Here is a 21,941-nt window from a genome sequence, read left to right on the forward strand (position 1 = left end):
GTCTGGTGTGATGTAGGTTTCAGAAAAACATTTTCTTTATCGTGCCAACGTTTCGATCTTTATTGAGATCATCTTCAGGGCTCAAAGTGTTTGTTTTCTGCGTAATTGTGCCATTCTTGCGTGTCGTGTTGAGAGTGCCAGTGAGAAATTGCTGTTTTATGTTTATATACGCTGGATTTTGAAAGGCTGGGGAAGGAAGTCGGTATAGAAGACATTTTTGTATAAGGAGTCGGTTTCTTTGAGGTGAAAAGAGCCGACGATGGGAAAAAACGTTTGTAATGGTACGATCAGATTATCCTTTCAGGATTATATAGACGGGGATAATTAGAAAAAGGAAAGCTAAATTGTTGAACAATTAGACTATGTAAAAATGTTTGATGTGTGGAATGTGATGAATGTTTTATATGCTATATTATCCGTTTTGTGTGATGTGATGATATATGTGTGTTATCGATATTGAATTTGATTAATGATATTGGCGTAGCTGCGACTGAGTTTATATGTGTCTGTTCTGTAATTGATACTGTGTTTATCTCTGTTGATGTAAACCATTTCTAAAAAATTACGTTTATGTTTGTTTTGTTCTGTGTGTAATATTTTTGGATTGTTGAAGTCGAAATTGTGTTTGTGTTCAAAATGGTGGGTAGCGAGTGCTGGAGGATTTCCTTGGGTTTTTTTGCAATCATAGATATGTTGCTTGACTCTCTTATCCAGATATTGGGACGTAAGACCGATACTTCAGATTTATTTGTTATTGGTGTGGGATCTTTAATTTTGGCAAAAAGTGTTTGAATTGTTTTATAATTTTTGAAAGCTATTTTAAAGTTATTGGACGAGAGAAATGTGTTTAATTTATGTGATAGGCCGTGAATGAATGGCATGGAAATGTATGTTGGTTTGTCTGTATTTGATAGATTTGATGTAGTATTATTGGATGGTGTTAAGGTTGAGTTGTAGTTGTTAATTATTCTGTTGATTATGTGTTTAGGGTAGTGATTGTTATGGACGATCTGTTTGTATATCTATGTTCTTGTGGTGAAATGATTCATGCCTTAGGGTAATCATTCTGTGAAGTAACCCTTTGGCCGTGTTTATTATTGTATGAAGATGATGGTGAGATGTAAATTTGAGGTAGCGATATGTGTTTCTTGGTTTTTGATACCAATCTGTGATTGTGCCATCTGGTTGTTTTATTACGAGTGTATCTAAAAATGGTATTGTTTTGTTGTTTTCGATATCATGTGAAAATTGTAGGCATGGGTGAAAGCTATTAAATGTATCTAATGTAGTTTGAATTTGATCTGTGGGAACTGTTGTCAGTATATCGTCTACGTATTTACTGAGGAAGAGTAATATGAAAGGAAGTTGTGGTATAACTGTGTTTGTTAGATGTGTCATAATTATGTCTGCAAGTATTGGGCCTAGGTTGCTACCCATGGCTATGCCAAATAGTTGTTTGTAAAATTGATTGTTGTATGTTGATGTTTTATACGTTATATTATATGTATATTTGTAAATTACCAAAAGCTATTGGACCTGGAAAACAATGATAACGTTTCTTTAAATTTTATTAGGTTTCGTGGCCCGCTTGACCAAATAAATTCTTTTCGACTAATTATTTCAAGTATGATTTATCTCAACCAAAATCTTAATTAATTGAAAAGTTTCTTTAAATATTCGATAATGTCTAAGTATGTTGATATTAACCCACAACGAGTGGTATCATATTCAAATATCCAAAGTGAATATGATTTTTCTTTCCTACACCACTAAAAGATACTAGTTTTCGAGTCCATCAACAATTTATCCATCAATATTTCGGACTGGATAAACGTTTATCCACTTGAAATTGATAATCGTGAAATGCCAGACAATCGGGTGTTGTTGCTATTGGAAAAAGATTCAATTTTCCGTTATTGTTATATCAAACATTTTCTGAGACTTGTCGGACGGCAGATTCACAAACATGAGCACTCATTTTTAATTTGTAAGAGGTATTTGGAGTGTAGTACAGATTTTGATATTCACCATGGATCATATTGCACCGAAATCAAATCTGTTCGTGTTGTAGTCCCAGAAATAACTCGGGTTAAATTTGAAAATGTTAAGCACACTCCTTTTTGCCGAGAGAAGAAAAATGAGGATCCAACCCGATTACACGGCATTTGAGAAATGGCAAAAAGGAGGGAAAATTCAAAAGATGGGGTTGAAATGGGAAGTTAGTGTCCGAGTGGATCGAGGTCACGATAGCTCAAGTGGTAGCAGAGGCGTATCTAGCCGAAGATCGTGGGTTCGAATCCCGCTCGTGCCATTGACTTTTTTATCTCAACCAAAAAACCTTAATTAATTGTAATATATCAATTGGTCAAGCGGACGAAATTAGTGAATTCAATGATATTCTTTATATTCATTACCCCTATTATTGAAACATGAAATTCCGACAAATCCTGTGAAATACAGGGTGTTCGGCTACTCGTGTTACAAACTTTGCCAGTAGATTCTACATTCAAAATGGAACCAAAAAGTCCTAATTAACTATGGTCCGAATCTCAGCAATTTCGGAGTTATTCCACTTTTTCTGATTTTTTAAGATCTCACGACCTTGCTTCAAATAAACAATAACTCCAAAACTAAAAGTTTTTGAACAAATCTGTTAAACGTTAAATTTCCAATAAGATGTGATCAACACCAAACTTGAAAACGTTCGTGAAATAAGCGTTTTAGTAGCGAGAATTTTGAAAAATATTTTTTTTTTTCAATGTTGAAATACTTACCATGGTGATTCTTAACTACTATTTCCAAACCTAGAGACCAGCAAATTTCAGAAAACGTACTCCATTTAATATCCTTTTTAGTGGTGTACTTTATTTTTTAATTACTTTTTTCGAAGATGAAGAAATTGATGGAGGATAATGTTTAATAAATTCATTCAAAATATCTTTCGCTTTTTTTTCAATTTTCCAACTTACCAATCCTTCAACCACGGTTTTTTTCTTTTCCTTCACCATAGTAAGTTTTTCAAGTTAAATTTTTTTTTTTCAAAGTTCTCGCTACTAAAACATTTCAAGAACGTTTACAAGTTTAGTATTGATCACATCTTATTGGAAATTTAACGTAGTTTTCGATGGTATCAACGGATTTGTCCAAAACCATTTAGTTTTGGAGTTATCATTGTTTATTTGAAGCAAGGTCGTGATAGAGAAAAAATCAGAAAAAGTGAAATAACTCCGAAACTGTTGAGATTGGGACCATAGTTAATTAGGACTTTTTGGTTCCATTTTGAATGTAGAATCTACTGGCAAAGTGTGTAACACGAGTAGCCGATCACCCTGTATAGAGGTCCAGCCACGTGTGATAAATTTGCAGAAATGGTATCGCAAATTTTTACTATCATAAGGAACCATTAACACAGCTAACCCTGAAAGAGACGAGTTTAAGAGGAGTATAACATGTCATTTGTATAAAATACAATTTACTGATATGATAAGAAAGTACTCGATCATAACCGTCTCAATGGGAAATATAGAGGAGCAGCTCAATTGAATCTTACATTAACAGTTCTCGATTTGTCCTCGTATTTTACATAATCAATGTGAATACGATGGTGATTTCATCATCATTAGCTAAGGACCGTAATAAAATTGATATAATTCGAAACTCAGAAGAGATGAACTGAAATTAGTCACGAGAAAGAGAATTTTCCGTTAAGATATTTTAGATTCTGTAGATAAATTAAATTTGCCATATCTTCTTGCCAAACGTAATTTTTTAATTCGCTGACTGGGATGCCTATTTCTGATCAGGATTATCAAAATGCGGGTAATGTTCGGACAACATTTAATAACAAAAATTTGGCTGAATGTCTCGATCTTTGCCTTAAAACCGATATTCTGTTTTTAGTCGACGTACTTGAAAATTATCGAGATGTGTGTAGGACAATTTATAAATTGGATCCCGCTTATTGCTTAACAGTTGCTGGTTTATGCGATCCGGCTCTCAACCACAGCGATGTTGCCATTGATCTCTTCTCATAACCGACTACGATATGCATTTAACGATCGAGAAGGGTAAAATGGGTGGCATTTGACAAGTTGTAAAAAATTAAGCTGTTGCGAAAAATTTATGGGAATTTGATGAATCCAAAAATAACACAAATTCTTCAGTATTTTGATGTGAACAATTTATACGGATAGACCATGACACAAGCACTCCCTAGGAAGAATTTGATCCTAGAATCCTAGAATTTCAATGGGTTGACATTAGTACAATAATGTAAGTGAAATTGATACTGACGGAGAATACGGTTACTTTTTTGAAGTAAATGTAAATTATCCCCAAGCAATTATCCCCTTCTTGCCCGAAATAAATATCCACACAAATGGGAGATTTAAAAAACTTTTAACGGCGTTAGAAGAAGAACTAAGAAGAAATATGTCACTACAAAAATTTGAAACAACCAACAAGCGCGAACTATAAGTGAAAATAATTAATTGATTCAAATAATTTTGATTTTTTATAATTAATGATTAATGCCTTTTTTGGAAAATCCCTCGAAAATGTCAGGAAAAGAATAATGTTGTTAGTTAACAGCGAAGTAAGACAAAAATTATGTCGAAGCCTTCCTTTAAAGATAGAACTACACTGATGAACAAATTTAACGCACCACTCAACTTATTTAATTTAAAATTAAATACGTTATCTTTCTACATTAATTACAGATATTAGGGGCTATTGTAGTCAAATAATAACAATAGATAATGCTGTGAATACTTCCTTTATTTACTTTTGGACTGATTAATACTATTTGCACAAAAAGTAGTTATTCCCTTTCATTCTGCTACGCCTAAAGATCGCTTTCAGTTAATCTTTTTCCTTCGTTGATTTTATTTAATATTATTCTAATTAATATACCTTTTTCAATGGCTCTAATCAGGCATTTGAGTGAAAAGGTCATAACATTGTTAGAGGAGGGTACAGCCAGGACGATGTAGCTAGGAGTCTGAGTGTAAATCACACTACAATAGGAAGGGCTCTTCGGCGCTTCAGAGATACAGGGCATCACACTAGAAGACCAGGACAGGGTCGACCTAGGTCTACGGACGAGAGAGACGATAGATTCATCTGTCATCAGGCTCTACGAGACTGCAGCGTTACGCGAAATGAGATAGGAATTCTGGTAAGGCAAGTCGGAAATGTTTCGATTTCCTCCAGGACTGTAATTAGAAGGCTTAATGGAAATAACCAGAGGGCCCAGCACACGGTTCATGGACCTCTACTTACCACTTCTCAGAAAATGGCCAGGCTTCGTTTCGTACGGGAACACGTGCATTGGAAGATTGGGGACGAGTTCTCTTTACAGATAAGGTGAAAGTTGGTCTTAGATTTTCAGATGGGCGTAATTTCATATGTAGACACTCAGGAGGAAGGTTCCTCAGGTGGCATTCCACGGTGGGTCATTGATGTTCTGGAGTGGCATTCCTTGTACCCCCACACCGAATTGGTTGTTGTGCAATGAAGATCTCTAACTTCACAAGGTACTTACAAGACTTAACCAAAATACATGTATTGCCATGTGCCCCCACATCGGTGAGAGATTCTTGCTAATGCAAGGACACAGCACGTATTATGGATGACTACCTGAATGAGGTTGGAACTGAGTGATTGGTGTGGCCAGCTCTAAGTTCAGATTTGAGCCCAATCGGGCATATTTGGGAGCAACCTAAGCGACGAGTACGACAGCGAAACCCAGGTCTTAACACCCTAGAAGAATTGGTTACGGCTGATCTTGATGAATGGAAAAGAATTTCTCATGATTTTATCAGAAATCTTTTCTAAGGAATGCAAAGGCGTTTAAGGGACGTGATTCGTGCCAAAGGTGGAAATTCTCAGAATAAAAAGGGATACTTTTTTTTTAAACATTTCTATTTGTTTTAGATTTTTTGTTGGTTTATTTATTTTTTGTTCTTTATTCAATAATTTATTTAGAAATCGTGAGATGCGGTCTGGTGTGATGTAGGTTTCAGAAAAACATTTTCTTTATCGTGCCAACGTTTCGATCTTTTATGAGATCATCTTCAGGGCCTGGGATTTACAAACATTGTTTACATATAACAATTACATTTTGGATGTGGAAAAGTGAATTTATACAATGCAAAATATATTTTTTATATATTCAATCAAAGTATTTCTACTCACTCAAAGTGTTTGTCTTCTGTGTAATTGTGCCATTCTTGCGTGTCGTGTCGAGAGTGCCAGTGAGATTTTGCTATTTTGTGTTTATATACGTTGGATTTTGAAGGGGTGGGGAAGGATGTCGGTATAGAAAAGACATTTTTGTATAAGGCGTCGGCTTCTTTGAGGTGAAAAGAGCCGACGAAGGGAAAAAATGTGTTGGTAATGGTTCGGCCAGATTATCCTTTCAGGATTATATAGAAAGGGATAAATAGGAAAAGGAAAGCTAAATTGTTGGGAAATTAGACTATGTGAAAAATATTTGATGTGTGGAATGTAATGTGATGATATAGGTATGTTATCTGTATTGAATTTGATTAATGATATTGGCGTAGCTGCGACTGAGTTTACATGTATCTGTTCTTGATGCTGTGTTTATCTCTGTTGATATAAACCATTTCTAAGAAATTACGTTTATATTTGGTTTGTTCTGTGTGTAATACTTTTGGATTTTTTAAGTCGAAATTGTGTTGGTGTTCAAGATGGTGGGTAGCGAGTGCTGTAGGATTTTGCTAAGGTTTTTTGCAATCGTAGATATGTTGCTTTACTCTTGATTGAATATATAAAAAAATATATTTTGAATTGTATAAATTCACTTTTCCACATCCAAAATGTAATTGTTATGTGTAAACAATGTTTGTAAATCCCAGGCCCTGAAGATGATATCAATAAAGATCGAAACGTTGGCACGATAAAGAAAATGTTTTTCCGAAACTTACGTCACATCAGACCGCATCTCACGATTTCTAAATAAATATCGATTAACGGTCACTAATCACCACACATTATTCAATAATTTTTTTAAAGAATTACGTAATAAATATTTTGTTTTTAAATGTCTTATTTATACAACCAAACCTATTTTTGCTATGATTTACATTAAAATTTGAGGGTGGTGTGTCAATTTTATCCATCACTGTAGATGCATCATCCATAGATGGTCAAAGGTTGTTCTTAAGATGTAGAAACAAGCAGAATAAAAACTGAATCTATTTATGCATTCATTCAAATAGCTCTCAGTAATTGTTCAATTTTTATAAACTAACTGTAAACTAGTTTTAACGCAGTAAGGTGCTTTATCTTACCTTGAAAATTTCCTCACTAAAATCTTGTATTATTGGCTTTGCATCCACGCGTAATAGCATTCGGTTCAAAAAATCGTTTGCACTTATTTCAACCCGTTGAACACTGAGAGCAAGTGGGACCGACTCTAAAGGTGTGGCATGTTATCAGTTTGTTTGTTTTTTTAATTCAAATTTTATCTTTGGCGGTATTTTATCAAAAAAATCTTCTAAAGCGCGGAGTTTTTGTCGGGTACAACTAACTCGAAATAAAGTTATAGATTTTTTTCATGTCTATAAGTTAAGCATCATTAAAATATTTATATTACAGAAATGTAAATATAGAGAAAATAAGGAAATAGGTTGAAGTTAATGGTCAGAACTTTTTTCTGTACCAAAATGTAGTTTCACATTAACAGAAACTTCATCCCTATAAATACTTTGCCCGAAAAACCATGCTATATTGCCTGAAAGGTAGCAGAAAAGTTCTAAAAAGACAGTTTAAAAAATGGGATTCATTTTTTCATCAATCGATAATTTATTTCGCTTTTAACTGTCCAAATAATGCCTTAAATTCACTAATTTCGTGGTCCGCTTGACCAATTAATATATGTATTACAATTAATTAAGGTTTTTTGGTTGAGATAAAAAAGTCAATGGCACGAGCGGGATTCGAACCCACGATCTTCGGCTAGATACGCCGCTGCTACCACTTGAGCTATCGTGACCTCGATCCACTCGGACACCAACTTCCCATCTCAACCGCACCTTTTGAATTTTCCCTCCTTTTTGCCATTTTTCAAATGGTGTGGTGGTAGAGCAGCGGCGTATCTAGCCGAAGATCGTGGGTTCGAATCCCGGTCGTGCCGTTGACTTTTTTATCTCAACCAAAAAACCTTAATTAATTGTCCAAATAATGATGACTGATACAGTAGAAATGTGAAAACAAACATAAGCTCAACAGGTGAAAATGTGCCTAAAAATTCTAAACGTTCCTGTCCTTTTTGTTCCCACCGAAGTATCTCAAGGTTCACTACTCGGGCCTTTCTTGTTTAATTAAAAAAAATCCTCTTGCTCTACCATTTCCTATGTACAATTTTGAATTGGGTAAAAGATGTATAAAATAATAAAATTAAAATTCACAGATATAAATATAACAATTACAACTGGGAAAACATAATACATAGAAAAATTCAATCCACATGGATAGTTGAAAAACGAACAAATCCCGACTGTCTCTATCTCTCAAAAAAGGGCAAAATGGAAGGCAAAGCGAAGAAACACCACCACCACATTTTAAAAAAAATTACACAGGTGAAAATGTGTCTAAAAATCGAAAACGATCCCGTCCTTCCCGTCCCCACCGATCTCAAGGTTCACTACTTGGTCGTTTCTTGTTTAATTTTCAACAAAAATTATAACAAATAAAATAAAATAAATTTAATATAACAAAAACAAATAAAATCCTCTAACATTTCCTATGTATAATTTTGAATTGGATGAAAGATGTTTAAAATAATGAAATTAAAACAAAAAGTTGGATATAAACTATCATAACAATCACAACAGTTGAAAAACAATTAAGACACACAGCATAATTCAATTATTCAATTTTTTATCATTTGACAATAAAAAAGGACAAATCCTGACTGTCCCTCTAAAAAAATGGAAAACAAAGAAATGCAACTACCACATTACAGAAAAAAGATTTAGAAAATATATGCCAAATGGTAAAACCAACAGAAACCTAAAAAACTGAAAACGTGTAAGAACTCAAAACATTTCCATCCCTCTGTTTCTCAAGGTTCACTACTAGGCCTTTCTTGTTTTTAACTTTTTACAAATGATATTTCATCTTCTTTTTTTACATATTAATTTTTCATTCTTTGCCGACGAACTGACAATCTGTAGGAGTAAAGGGCACCCTAACAAAACCACAACTGGTTCCAGCTATCTTCCATGCTGAGAATCATGCAACTCTGCGCACAGTAGTTTGTGCTCAAGATGGAGCTAGAAAGAATGAAAACGGCTTGAGAAAGAAAAACTCAATCACTGGACATGAGGCAATAGGGCTGAACATTTGCATGAAAAAGTGAATACAATGAAGCATAAAATACAATTTATCTAGTAAACCATCATGAATTTCAATAAAATTTACTTACTTTTATTTATGAAATGTAATTAAATTTAAAATTACCTCAATATCTGAGTGGCCAACGTGTTAAGACTTTCAACTCATAGACCCCATGGTCATGGGTTCAATTATCACTGTACCCCTAGAATTTTTTTCACAGCCCCCTTCCATCAAAAACACACTAACAACTAGCTAATATTGATCTCTCTCTCTCTCTCTCTCTCTCTCTCTCTCTCTCTCTCACTCTCTCCCCCTCTCTCTCTCTCTCTCTCTCTCTCCTCTCATTAAAATACGTACATACATTAATTTGAGCTGTTCATATTCTTGCTTGCTCCTTCACTCTGAAAACAAACTTTACTGTGCTCAATAAGCTAAATATAGCATCAATAGGCTGAATAATTGTGGGTTCATGTAACCTCAGATTTGGAATACCCTCGTTAAAAAATATGAAAAAAAGATAACTTACTTTTTAAGGAAAAACACAAAATACATTCTTCGACAAGGAAAAACCAAGAAATCGGTGACAATTTTTATTTCAATACAGAAAAAACATTAACATCATAAAAATGGTTAAACATTTACAAACAATGTTAACATAAACAAATAAAATTGATTGGAATTATTCTTAAAACAATTAACAATAATTTATATTCATTTATTTCACGGAAGAAAAAACATAAAACGATAAAAATGTTAACTGTGTTTTAAAAATAACATTTATTTTAAAAAAAAGATATTTGAACTCTAACTGAAACCTATGTACAATAAAACTTCTCTAATGTAAATTTATGAACAAAAAAGAAACCCAAAGAAACAATTATAAACATTTGAAACGTAATGGATCTCACAACAGGATAACAATACAAAAAAATATTAGCCACGTGAATAAACAAATTTTACTCAAGTCTGGTACATCATCGGAATTATATGTAGGTTGAACTTACCTTGCGCATGTTGTAATCAAGTCTTAAATATCACAACCAAATCAATAACAAGGCAAATACATTAAGCCATTAGCACAATAATAATATAAAAAAAGTTGTTGATATTTTTACAAATTAAGCATTTAACTTTTGTTGATTATATTTCACCCTGGTTTTTAAAATGCCCATAAATTAAACTTGAGACTAGCCTGTTTTTGTCTTCCACTAACTAAATCTATAACTTACTCTAAGTATTTGTGAGTACAATCTTACTGCTCTTTCATGACATTTCAATTATTGTATTTTGTCCTAGCTAGTATTTTTATATAATTATACAAATTTTCATTAATTTCGGATGTTTTATAGTAGTTTAGTACAAGAGCTATAAACTGTTAATTGAAGCTTTATTTTTATGCTGATCAACCACTCTAAATAACACATGACAGAGCAGACAAGTGAAATAAAGTGTATTACTTAATGTATATTATTCAAACTATAAATAAATTATGTAATTGACTTAAAGACTTTATTTTTCCCCAAAAATGGTCAAATTTAAGTAAAAAATAATTGCTCTTTTTGTTAGAAAGCAACAGTAAACCTTCCATTAACCAGGGTGGTCAATTTGTATTTTAACCCGGTTAGAAGATCCTACTGTCAATGAAATAATAAACTACTGATCACATTATTTGTGCATATAAATAAATCTAATAAAAAATAATTGTATTATAACTTCTTAAATTATGAACAATACAACACAACACATATCTACAAAATCTAACTGTTATTAATAATAATTCAAGGGATAAGTAAATCCACATGTCAAATAACAATTAAATATTTATACAAGACGTAAGCTGTTTCTTTCCAATTAACAAAATATTAAAAATTTAGAAAACATTCCAAATTCTAAGCAACTTATTATTCTGCAATTATGAATTATAAATTTTTGTTACAAAAGCTTATTTTGTGAAATAAGCATCATTGAAATATTTTGTAATGGGCCTAACTATTGTCATAAAAGTACAAAATCTTAATAAACAGACATTGCACATGTTGTATTAATTAGAACAGGTAATGTCTTAAGAAGTTAGTATGTTGAGACAGTTTTCAGACAGACATTTCTTTTATGATTTTATGTGAAATTTGTAAAGAGGGACAACATTTTGAGGGGGAAGCACCACTTTTAAAGATATGAATAGTATATTTTTTTGGTTAATGTCTACAAAGCAATTTAAATTAACTGGTGCTTGAAAATTTACTGTTTACCAAAACCCAGAAGATGGTCCGCCAGGAGGATTGAAAACTCGAATGCATGATCGTCTCTCTGTATCATCCATTTCACCTATTTGACAAAAAAAAAATTAATTACAAAGATCAGAAAACAATAGTTAAAATGTGTTACTTAAATTTTTTCACATGATTAGACATACCCTCAAATTTTACTTTCTAGTTAATACATTGTGAGTGACTTTTTATTTTAAAAAATTCCGTTTAGTACAACTTGAGGATTTGTTTTATATTTGCTCTTTTAAATTTATTGATTAATGAAAATAACATAAACCAAAATTAATTCTAACGATAATTAACTGAACATAGAGTTCATGAGTGAGAACAACCCTCTCTCCCAGGGGACCAGTACCACAACTCCGTGCGCTGGAGTGTGTGGAACTGGGATTAAGGTAGGTAAAGGGGTGAAGTGAATTACACCCTAGCCAAATCCCATTGACTTCCAACTATCTTCCAAGCTGAGATCCATGGAATGCATCTCTGTGCACAGGAGTAAAGCCAGAAACACACTTACCCGACGCCTTGCCACGTTTTGGTGGGCTGTGCACATCTATCCGACGCAAGTACACGTCGCGTACAGTCCACAGCCTTTATCACAATAATCACGATCACAATCGCAACGCATCTTTTGTTCTTAATGCACTATTTTGAGCAAAACCTTGTAATAAATTGTTAGTTAAATTTTATGAGCACAACCATCTAATAAATTGTTTGTTAAACTTAATTGTTTTAAATAAAGTTACTCCTAACCATCATAATTAAACAATGTTTATAAAAACTTATGCATTTTTGATCTCGTTTAATTTGGTTTACATTAAAATAACATGTTGTAATTAATATAACGACAAAATTACATGTACTTAGTTTGAAATAAACTACAAAAAATATGAGTGTCCTGTTCTGATGCTACCCGACATTACAAAATGGTGTAATTTTACGAGCAAAACTATGAAATAAATTGTTAATTAAATTTTATGAGCAAAACCGTGTAATAAATTGTTCCAATTTTAGTATATGTACCGCCGAAGCGAGTACAATAAATTGTTAGTTAAATTCATTATATCAAAAAATCGTATTCCGGTGTTTTGATTAATTTTCTACCAAACCATTAAAATTAATTTTTTAAATAAAAACTAATTAATTTTTAATCACAGTTAATTTGGTTTATATTAAAATAAGTATGTTGTAATTAATATAACGACAATAATACATGTAGTTTGAATAAAAATATGAGTGTCCGGTTCTTTTGTCTTCGACTGTACTCGATGCGACCCGACGAAAATCTGGACAGTGGGGATCGCAGAGCATCGGGTAGATGTGCACGGGGGTAATGCAACCTTATGGAAAATCGGAGTTTGGATTTCCGTCGGGTAGCATCGGATAGATGTGCACGGGGGTAATGCAACCTTATGGAAAATCGGAGTTTGGATTTGCGTCGGGTAGCATCAGGTAACGTCACATGGCGTAGCATCGGGTAAGTGTTTCTGGCTTTAAGAAGGAATGACCAACTAGCCAAAGAAGAAGTGACTCTCTCATCCATGTGACCAGAACCACAACTAGGTGATCCGGAATGTGCCAAACAGTGAGTGAAATTAATGTAAACCAAAATTACTTCTAACAATAATTAACTGAACTTTAAGAGTAAAAATAAATTGTAATGAAATATAAACAATTTGTTTATGCTGGTATGCAGCACCATATCAAAATGACAAAAAGCTTTGATTTGTTAAGGTTCATAAATCTTCACTTAGTATATTAATACATTTATGATAAATATTTAAACCTTTTAAAAATATAGTTATATTTATTTACAAAGTTAACCTTTGACCCTTAATTAGATTTAGTTATGTGCAAAGGGTGATGGATGAATATCAAGTACTCAACTACCCTGAGTGAATGGTATGTAATGTAACTAGGAAGGAATGTATTTAAAGCCAGTCATTAATAATCACTCCAACCACCCAAACGGAGCAGCACTGCTCCATAAGCCCATGTCAAATGGGAATCCTGAACCGGCATAGCACAGAGTATCAAATATTCGACCAGACCAAACTTTTACAGCGCGGTCTGGGAATGGGAAAACCTGGCATGGACAAGTGGTACTTCGGCAGGTTGGCTAGTTTTTGACTGGGCAAATCTGACTTTTTCTTACTGTTTTGTTTGGCATAGTGTCCATCCTATGCTTTAAGCAACAACTCTGCCAATTTCATATGAATTGAATTAAGTTTAAAGAATAGAGGTTTTAAATAAAAGATGGCATATTTTATGTCCACAATTTTACAATCGATGACAAATAATCTTCACTTTTTTATGGCTTTTATATTTCATTAAGTTATAATAGAAGGATATAATCAAGTGTCCACGGGAAAAAAGTGAAAACACCAACTAAACCGGCATGTTAAAAAATGAATATATAGCAGGGTACGAAATCCAAATGGTAATCCTCAATCAACTCGTGTTAAGTCAGCAATTTCTGATCCTCTCTACCTTTTCTTTTGTCTCCATTTTGCTTCCTTAAGCCTTGTTTAAACATACTCATCGTTTGTCTGTTGGGTTGTTCATCAGTTGTGTATGTCAATCAAAATACTAATTTGTTAGACGTGATAAAATGGTTCCACATAGTTGAACTGGTGGCAGCTTTAAAGAAAATTTTTCTGAAAGATGTCGTTTTCAACTTAGCAAATTGTTTGACATCCATCTCACCGCATTTGATTCAAACGTCTTGAAAAAATCTTAGTTCAAACTTGGTTGCTGTTGACGATACTCCTCCATCTAATGAAAATGAAATTATCCTTAGCCCACTTGTCATTCAGTTGGCCCAAGATAACACGATCATAATTAAATCCGAGGTGGGCATCGGGTGGTTGTGACGAAGAAATAAGAAATCAAGACATTTTAACTGATAAAATTGTGCATGCTGCTACTAATGAAGAAGCAGAAGAGGAAGAAGTCGATGATGAATTTCCCCCTCCAACAACATCTGCTGCTAAAGCTAGTAGCATGCCCAGTAGTTGGGCCAAGAACAATCTAGGGCAGTGAGGATATCATGTTGCTGAGACGCATAAGAAACAGAGCTTTTGATTAGAAATTGGATGCCAGCATTCAGAGGAAAATTACTGACTTTTGTATGTATGTACGTATGTATGTATATATATAATAATTATAATTTTTTATGTATGAGTAAAATGTGCAATACATAATTGTTGCATTAATAAAAATCTATAAGTAATCTGAATGATTCAATAATGTGAACAATCCCTTCCCCCTATTTTGTTCTTATTATTGGGACCTTACTGTATTTAAATCTACAAATACAGATTAGCAATCATCAATAATTCTGTTAACAGCGATGTACATAGAAAGACATGTTAAAAAAAAATGATTGCAATGTTTTAATGCAGCAATACCCAGCTTTGGATAATAGGTTTCGATGACTGAGTATATTATTCAAAATATGAATAATGTGGCTTATGAATAAAGTCTGAAGTTTTCTACTACAGTTGATATAACACTCATAAAATTAAGGAACTTTTTTAGCTGTATATAGGCTAGCTCCTCCATACAAACTGTTAAAGCTTGCAGGCATTTTAAAATCCGACTTAAATTTAAAAACTTTAAAAAAAATTAGGGGCCACAACACGGTTAAGGGAGCACATCACATAAAAAAAATCAATTGCTTGTTTTTGATCTTATAAAAAATTACAACTCTTCCTAGACATTTTAACACCAGAAGAACATAATTCTGACAACCAGAAATATTTTTATTTTATTTTTGAACGTTTTTGGTACGGAGCTATTATGCGAGGAACCCTCACAGTAAGAGTTTATAAGTACCTACATTTGTATTTTTATTGTGACAGCAAACGGACAAAAAAAAAATCACCACACTAAAATCACTTTCAAAACACTGAAAACAAAGTGTTGACCACCTTAAGCAACTAGTAAACCTAGAAGTGAGAACTTAAATAAATATCGACAAGCCATTGGGGCTTAGATTTTGAGAACATCTATCATTCCAAAAAATGACATTTTTAGAAATGAAAGGGATCATTTCTCAAATGAATATCGTATGAGATGTAGACAATGATTAGCTGCATAGAGAGACGAGGGTTTTTCTCTAAATAGTTCACAGTAACAAAAAAAGAAAATTGCAAACATTAAAAAAAGTATTTATTTTCTCTTCATTTCAAACTGTCCTGATTTTTTTCTTTTGGCTTGATTTTAAAATCTCTCCATCTATCAATGTAGAAACCTATCAAGAACACTCGTGCAAAGTTCAATTAATTTTGCCCAAACAGTTTCTGATAAAAGATCCTTAGAAGGGTAAAAATACTTATTTTTATGGGGAAAAACGAAAATTTCGTATATTCTAAACATATTTTAAGTATATTACCATGTTTACAAAACAGTAAAAAACGAGAATATGAAGATTCAGAAAGATTGGAAAAGCAGAAAATGAAAAAATTAAATTAAAATTACTAAGTTGCATTTAGCTCCCCTTAAGGCAGACACAGCACTCATCTCTGTAAGTTAAAGATGTCGAGTTCAAATCCAGCAGCCCTGAATTTGACAAAGGGCTGTTTGTCAAAAATGCAAGGACCACGAAGGTTCGTATAACCAAATAGTTGTTAACACCTCAAAAAATATTTTCCTAATTAAAAAAGCACATTCTGCATCAAGGGTTTAACATATTCTGTAATAAATTTCATGCTGGTATGGCTTCTGTTCAGGAACCACTATTTACACCACTTCCGGCTCGGGTTTTGTTTGTTATGTACAAAAGCAAGCACATGTAAAAGTACATGTAACATAAGAGTTTTTGAGAGGAAGTGAACAATTGACTAAAAGACTGGACTGGACCGACTGTGGAGCAGTCGTGAATCCCCGTCCTCAAATTTCAGGCACACCAAATAAACTGATGCGGTTCCATTTGGTGTGACTATGAATGGCCTGCTTAAGTGAGTGAGAATGAATGGATTTGGATTTAGAAACTGTGTTGGGGGCTGAAATAACCTGAATAAACCTTGCTGTTTAGCCCCAGGAGCCCGACCTCAGTGGATAAGACCGGGTCTGACCCAGACTGCCTAGACCAGGGGTGTGTGATTCTCGAGACGTGCTGGTTTTTTATTGTAAATTACAAAAGCTGAAATTGTCGGTGGACTGCAAGGAGTAATCATCTCAACTCTGTACACACACATGTGTATATCCATGTGCAGAATTGAGCTTATATAAATCATAGCTTTGATTATTAAAAAGATTAAAAACAATAAAAATAAAACACGTAAAATTATACAAGGTCTAAGAAACTATGTATTATTTCACTGGCATGTGATTCAAACTCATCAGTTAATGCACGCTACAATCTTGTTATAACATCAGAGTAAAAATATTTGTTTATTTTTTAAATATTAAAAATTATTAATTTAAAAATGATACTATGAATAATTCTCAAAAGTAAAACGACAGACTCATGAGTTTGAGAAATTGATTTAATTATTACACTCTGTATGAAGAAATACTTTTAAAAAAAGTTTTCATGGAAAAACTTACAGCTTATAGAAAATGTAGAATCTTGCAAATTGCGCTGTCCTTCTTGTCTCATGCCCTTACCAGTTTGTTTGTTAACAGAACTGTCCCACATAAAACCTGCCGCTTCTACATGTTCATCAGATTTGACGCTGTGATTATCTTCGACACTGTGTGCACTATGTTGTGAATTATTCACCTGTCCATCACCATTTACAGCTTGTGATTCCTATTTGTAATGTATATTTATTAATATTATACAAGAGAGAAATTTGTTTATCTATTTATATATTTTTTTATGTTTATATTTATTACTTCTCTGTTAAATAAAGTTCAACACTTGATCACTTTACTGAGTCCATCTACACACTCAAACGTGTTTTGGCTATACACCAACTTCAGTGAGAAATTGTTCTTTATATTCATGTAGCCCAAATCCAAGTGAATTACCAACTTCAGTGAGAAATTGTTCTTTATTTTCATGTGGCCCAAATCCAAGTGAATTTGAGTGAAATGTAAACATTGAAAGTAAATGGACGCAGAAAAGTGATGTTTCGATCAGTTTCATGTGTTCATCCTTTCACAGACCAACCAAAACCACCGGCATTACTGTTCTATTGGATGTGTGCATAAGTTTTTTTTTTTGTAATTTCAACTTTCACTTTTAATAAAGACAATCCTTTACTACCTGCTAGCCCCATTACATCTAGGGTGGGAAAACTCCATTAAAATACTTTGTTAAGAAAGGAGTAGTCGATATCAAAAGTCTAGAATAAATTGCATTTGACACGAAAACTCATAAAATTCATGTTAGGCATTGCTTGCTGTATGAGTTCAATCATGAAGCATAGAGCGGCAAATTCCTGTTGAAATTTATGTGGACAGAGATAACGTAGTAACTGATTATGTGTGTATCAACAATGGTACAGACGTTTTCGTGATGGAGAGAGACGAATCAAAGACAAACCTTGTTGTGGAAGGCCTAACAAGCTTAAAACCAACGGCTTATTAGTGGCATTGAAGGATGAGGGCAAATTCTAGCTATCAGGGAAGTTTTAGGTATACAACAATAGAAATAAATAATTTGATCTCTGGGCTATGCTGTGAAAATGGGGGAGCAAGGAAGACATCGTGCTTGTCGTTTTCACACCTGAATAGGAATAAATCGAAAGGGTTCCTATTTGGTCACTGGGGATGAGAAGTCCTTTACAAAAATGTTAAATGCTATAGGACCATTTGCAAGAAGAATGAAACGCTGCCGATGACATCAAGAGTAGGGTTGCACCCGCATATAGTCCTACTGTCTGTTCGGTGGGATAATCAAGGAATAATTTACTGAGAAGTGTTACCATGCAAACCCTTACGGCAGAGGTACTCTGCATCCAGGAAGACCGTCTTGGAGCAGTGCGGAAGGGAAAATGTCCACCCAATTTTTTACAAAAAAGAATTTACAAAAAGGGGGTATTTCTGTTACCATAACTTAGGCAGTATGTTATAAAAAAAAACTATGTAAATTGTGTTTTGTATTAAAAATAATACAAATTTATATTTTGAAAGTTGGACTTTTTTCTTGAAAAAAAAAAAAAACTTATACACACACCCACTAGAAAACGCTAAATTATTTCAAATTTAAACAAAAATTTACCCATTTTTTTTTAAATAACGATAAACGTAAAACAATTAATTTATAATATGCAATTTAAAAAAAATTTACCAATTTAATACTTACTTCCACTTGGTTATAAAGGAAAGTTGGGAATGTAGGTGTTGGAACGAAACGTCCAAATCCTTGCACTGGCTTGACTTCTCCTTCCTCTAGACATACACGTCCGTTAACAATTACATATTCGGGAACTCCATGAACTGTCAATCCCTACAAATGACATAAATATTTGAAATCTGAAAGTATACAATTAAACTGTACTGACTTACTTCAAACACATTGTAGTTAGACGAATGATGATGTCTTTCTGCAGAAATGGTTCGAGTTTTTGAATGATTCCACACCACAATGTCTGCATCAGAACCCACAGCAATGCAACCCTGATTTAAAAAAAAAAAGTTTACACATTGTAATTATAACTCTGATTGATGATTAAACAATGATTAACCTTTCTTGGATATAGATTGAAAATTTTGGCTGCATTCGCACTAGTGATCGCTACAAACTGAGTCGGATCCATGGCACCAGATTCGACTCCCTTTTCCCAGATAATACTCATTCTATCCTCCACGCCATTGACACCAGGTGGTATTTTTGAGAAATCACCCTTACCAGCGTTCTTTTGTGCAGTAGTGTAAGCTCTGTGATCACTTCCAGTCACATGAAGAAAGCCACTGAATTGAAAGTGATTTAAAAAAAATTAAGTATGTATGGTCAATTGTTAATTCAAAAATAAATTTATTTGAATGCAGTAACACATACTCAGCAAGAAGTTGAATTAAATGTAAGGAGGAATGTGATCTGATAGGAGGACTTGTGACAGTATTGACTGATGGTGTAAGTACATCGATTCCCAATGATGATGCCATTACAGCACCAACAACTTTAGGGTCCTCTTTAAAATTAGCTGCAATATCAGCAGCTGTCTTACTTGTTAAACCATCTAAATAAACTGGACACTGAACCTAGAACAATGTTCGCAAGTGAACTTATCAGCAAAGGTTTTTACATTTTATAAAATGTTAACAGTAAAGCCATTGAAAAATTACCAAACTTGCAATTTCAAAGTTAATTTTTTTTTATCGACTATTTCCTATGAAATTTAACCTTTTACAAATATTTCAACCCTTCCCAACAATAGCAAAATCTTAAGAATATCGCAAATAATTAATTATAACATGACTGTTAATTTCTAGCTGAATGAAATATCCACGCATAAATGAAAACTTGTTAAAATAATAATTCTTTACAATACATTGTACATTTTCAACACTATTCAAACAAATGTTTGTTTATTTTTTTAATACAAAATACTGTCAATATATTGTATAATGTAACATAAATAAACTTAGATTACATACTGTAAATGAACAACTATAATGTAAAATAATTATAACTAGGCGAAACAACAAACATAAGATTAGCATACAAGCAACACAAAGAACAATTGTTTAAAAAAGTTCATCAAAACATTTTTTGTAAGCTTTCATGCAATTTATACAATTTATAAAGGAATATAAAATTAAAAATTTTAAGCAATTTGACATACGTATTTTAGTTTGACACAATTTTATTTAGTAGGCTATATCAATTGGAAATTTTTTAACAGTTTATTGTTAACAGAGCTGGTTAATTTATAATGTTAGATTTAGGTAAATAAGGTGAGAAGCAAACAAAATATTAGTACTAAAAAAGGGTGAAAGAAAAGCAAACAAAACAGTACAGATAAAGTGATAAGTAGCACACACACCAAGTTAATAAGCACTAACTAAACAGAATAAACCAGACACTTAGGAGAGGTTAGCAATAACAACCAAATTTACATGTAATTAGCAGTGTTTTATAAAAGAAGCTAAATTTTAATTTTAAAAAATGGCAATCTGAGCTATTAATACAAAAACACAAAACATCTTGTTTTTGCTTATTTTTATTTTTTCTTCTTATAAGTTATTTAGTATATTATTGTGATTTTAAATTAACAAGCACTTATTAATTAGTTTCATTAAATAAGTTAATGATTATTTTATGGTTTATACTATTTGGCGACAAATCAAACTCTGTGAAACAAATCAAAACATTAGGAATAGTAAAAATAAAAAGATAAAAAATGAGTGAACATTTCTAAATGTATAATGACTGTTTCCCACTCTTTTTTACAATGTTATTTATATCAATATCATTTTAATCCTTTACTGTAGGATAATCCCGATATGATAATGGTGCCTGATTATGGCAGTGAGTATCTGGGTCCCCTGTTTCAATTCTTGGAGGAAACAGGATTGTTTTATTGCATATAGCACTGATATATTTGTGTCCTCTAGTAGAGTGTTGAGGATGAATGTATTTATTAGTGTGAATGCATAGTGTGAGAGGGCTCCACTACTCTGAGCGAATGGTGTGTAAATAGGAAAGAATGTATTTAAGAGTGAGAGTGTGAGTGGATTTAGGAACTGATTGAATTGGGGCTGAAATGACCCAGCTGTTGATAATCTTTGAAGGCCAACATCTCCTGGATGGATAAGACTGAGGTCTGACCCCGGAATGCCAACACCCAGGGTGTGTGATTCTTCAGACCTGCTGGTAATTTATTGCACATTGCAAATAGCTGGTGAGCTGCGAAAAGTGATAATTTCAACACTGTACCAATATGTTTGAGTTTATATAAATCAGTAATCGGTACTATAGAATCATTTTGTGGACATAATTTGTATGCTCAGCATAAGGTTGATATTCTTAAAAGAAAATGACATTGACATTGCCATAATAAATGGAAAATTCTCAATATCGGAAAAGGAATTATCACCGAATCCACAGTTATATCTGTGTTGAAGATAAACTCAGCAGAGGTGGTTTGAAAAATTTGGCAATGGCTACATCAAGAGCAACGAGTAAAGGAAAGTGAAAAAGGCCGTGTTCTACACAAGCACTCCTTGCAGCAAGATGATTTTCTGGAATCAAGCCGGTTGCTCCTTCCAAATCCAAATGATTTCATAAGAAGAAATTATTGTGCAACTAAGTTTAGTAGGTTTGTATGATCGGAAGAAAGTTTTGTTCTAAAACACACTGACACACTTGTGACTTATGAATCAGAAACTTTTGTAAAAGGAATGAACTGA

General features: G+C 33.1%; 2 protein-coding genes across 3 annotated transcripts in view; both read right to left on the reverse strand.

Annotated features, from left to right (window-relative positions):
- LOC106665351 overlaps window positions 1–7,424 on the reverse strand; it is a 53,608-nt gene extending 46,184 nt beyond the window's left edge. The window contains exon 1 of the mRNA XM_014391710.2: window positions 7,317–7,424. The gene's annotated coding sequence lies outside the window, so the exon portion shown is untranslated. The remainder of the gene's footprint in view (window positions 1–7,316) is intronic.
- A 2,880-nt stretch (window positions 7,425–10,304) lies between these two features.
- Window positions 10,305–21,941, reverse strand: part of LOC106665352 (dihydropyrimidinase-like) — a 32,188-nt gene continuing 20,551 nt past the window's right edge. For both annotated transcript variants that reach the window (XM_014391712.2, XM_014391713.2), the window contains 6 exons: window positions 19,588–19,790; window positions 19,274–19,499; window positions 19,095–19,205; window positions 18,892–19,035; window positions 17,187–17,391; window positions 10,305–11,691 (listed from right to left, as the gene is read on the reverse strand). In XM_014391712.2, the coding sequence (XP_014247198.1) occupies window positions 11,612–11,691; window positions 17,187–17,391; window positions 18,892–19,035; window positions 19,095–19,205; window positions 19,274–19,499; window positions 19,588–19,790 (969 nt within the window). In that variant the 3' untranslated portion in view covers window positions 10,305–11,611. The remainder of the gene's footprint in view (window positions 11,692–17,186; window positions 17,392–18,891; window positions 19,036–19,094; window positions 19,206–19,273; window positions 19,500–19,587; window positions 19,791–21,941) is intronic.

This window comes from Cimex lectularius, unplaced genomic scaffold (assembly GCF_000648675.2).
Source record: "Cimex lectularius strain Harlan isolate CLEC.00 unplaced genomic scaffold, Clec_2.1 scaffold9, whole genome shotgun sequence".
NCBI classification, from domain to species: Eukaryota; Metazoa; Arthropoda; class Insecta; order Hemiptera; family Cimicidae; genus Cimex; species Cimex lectularius.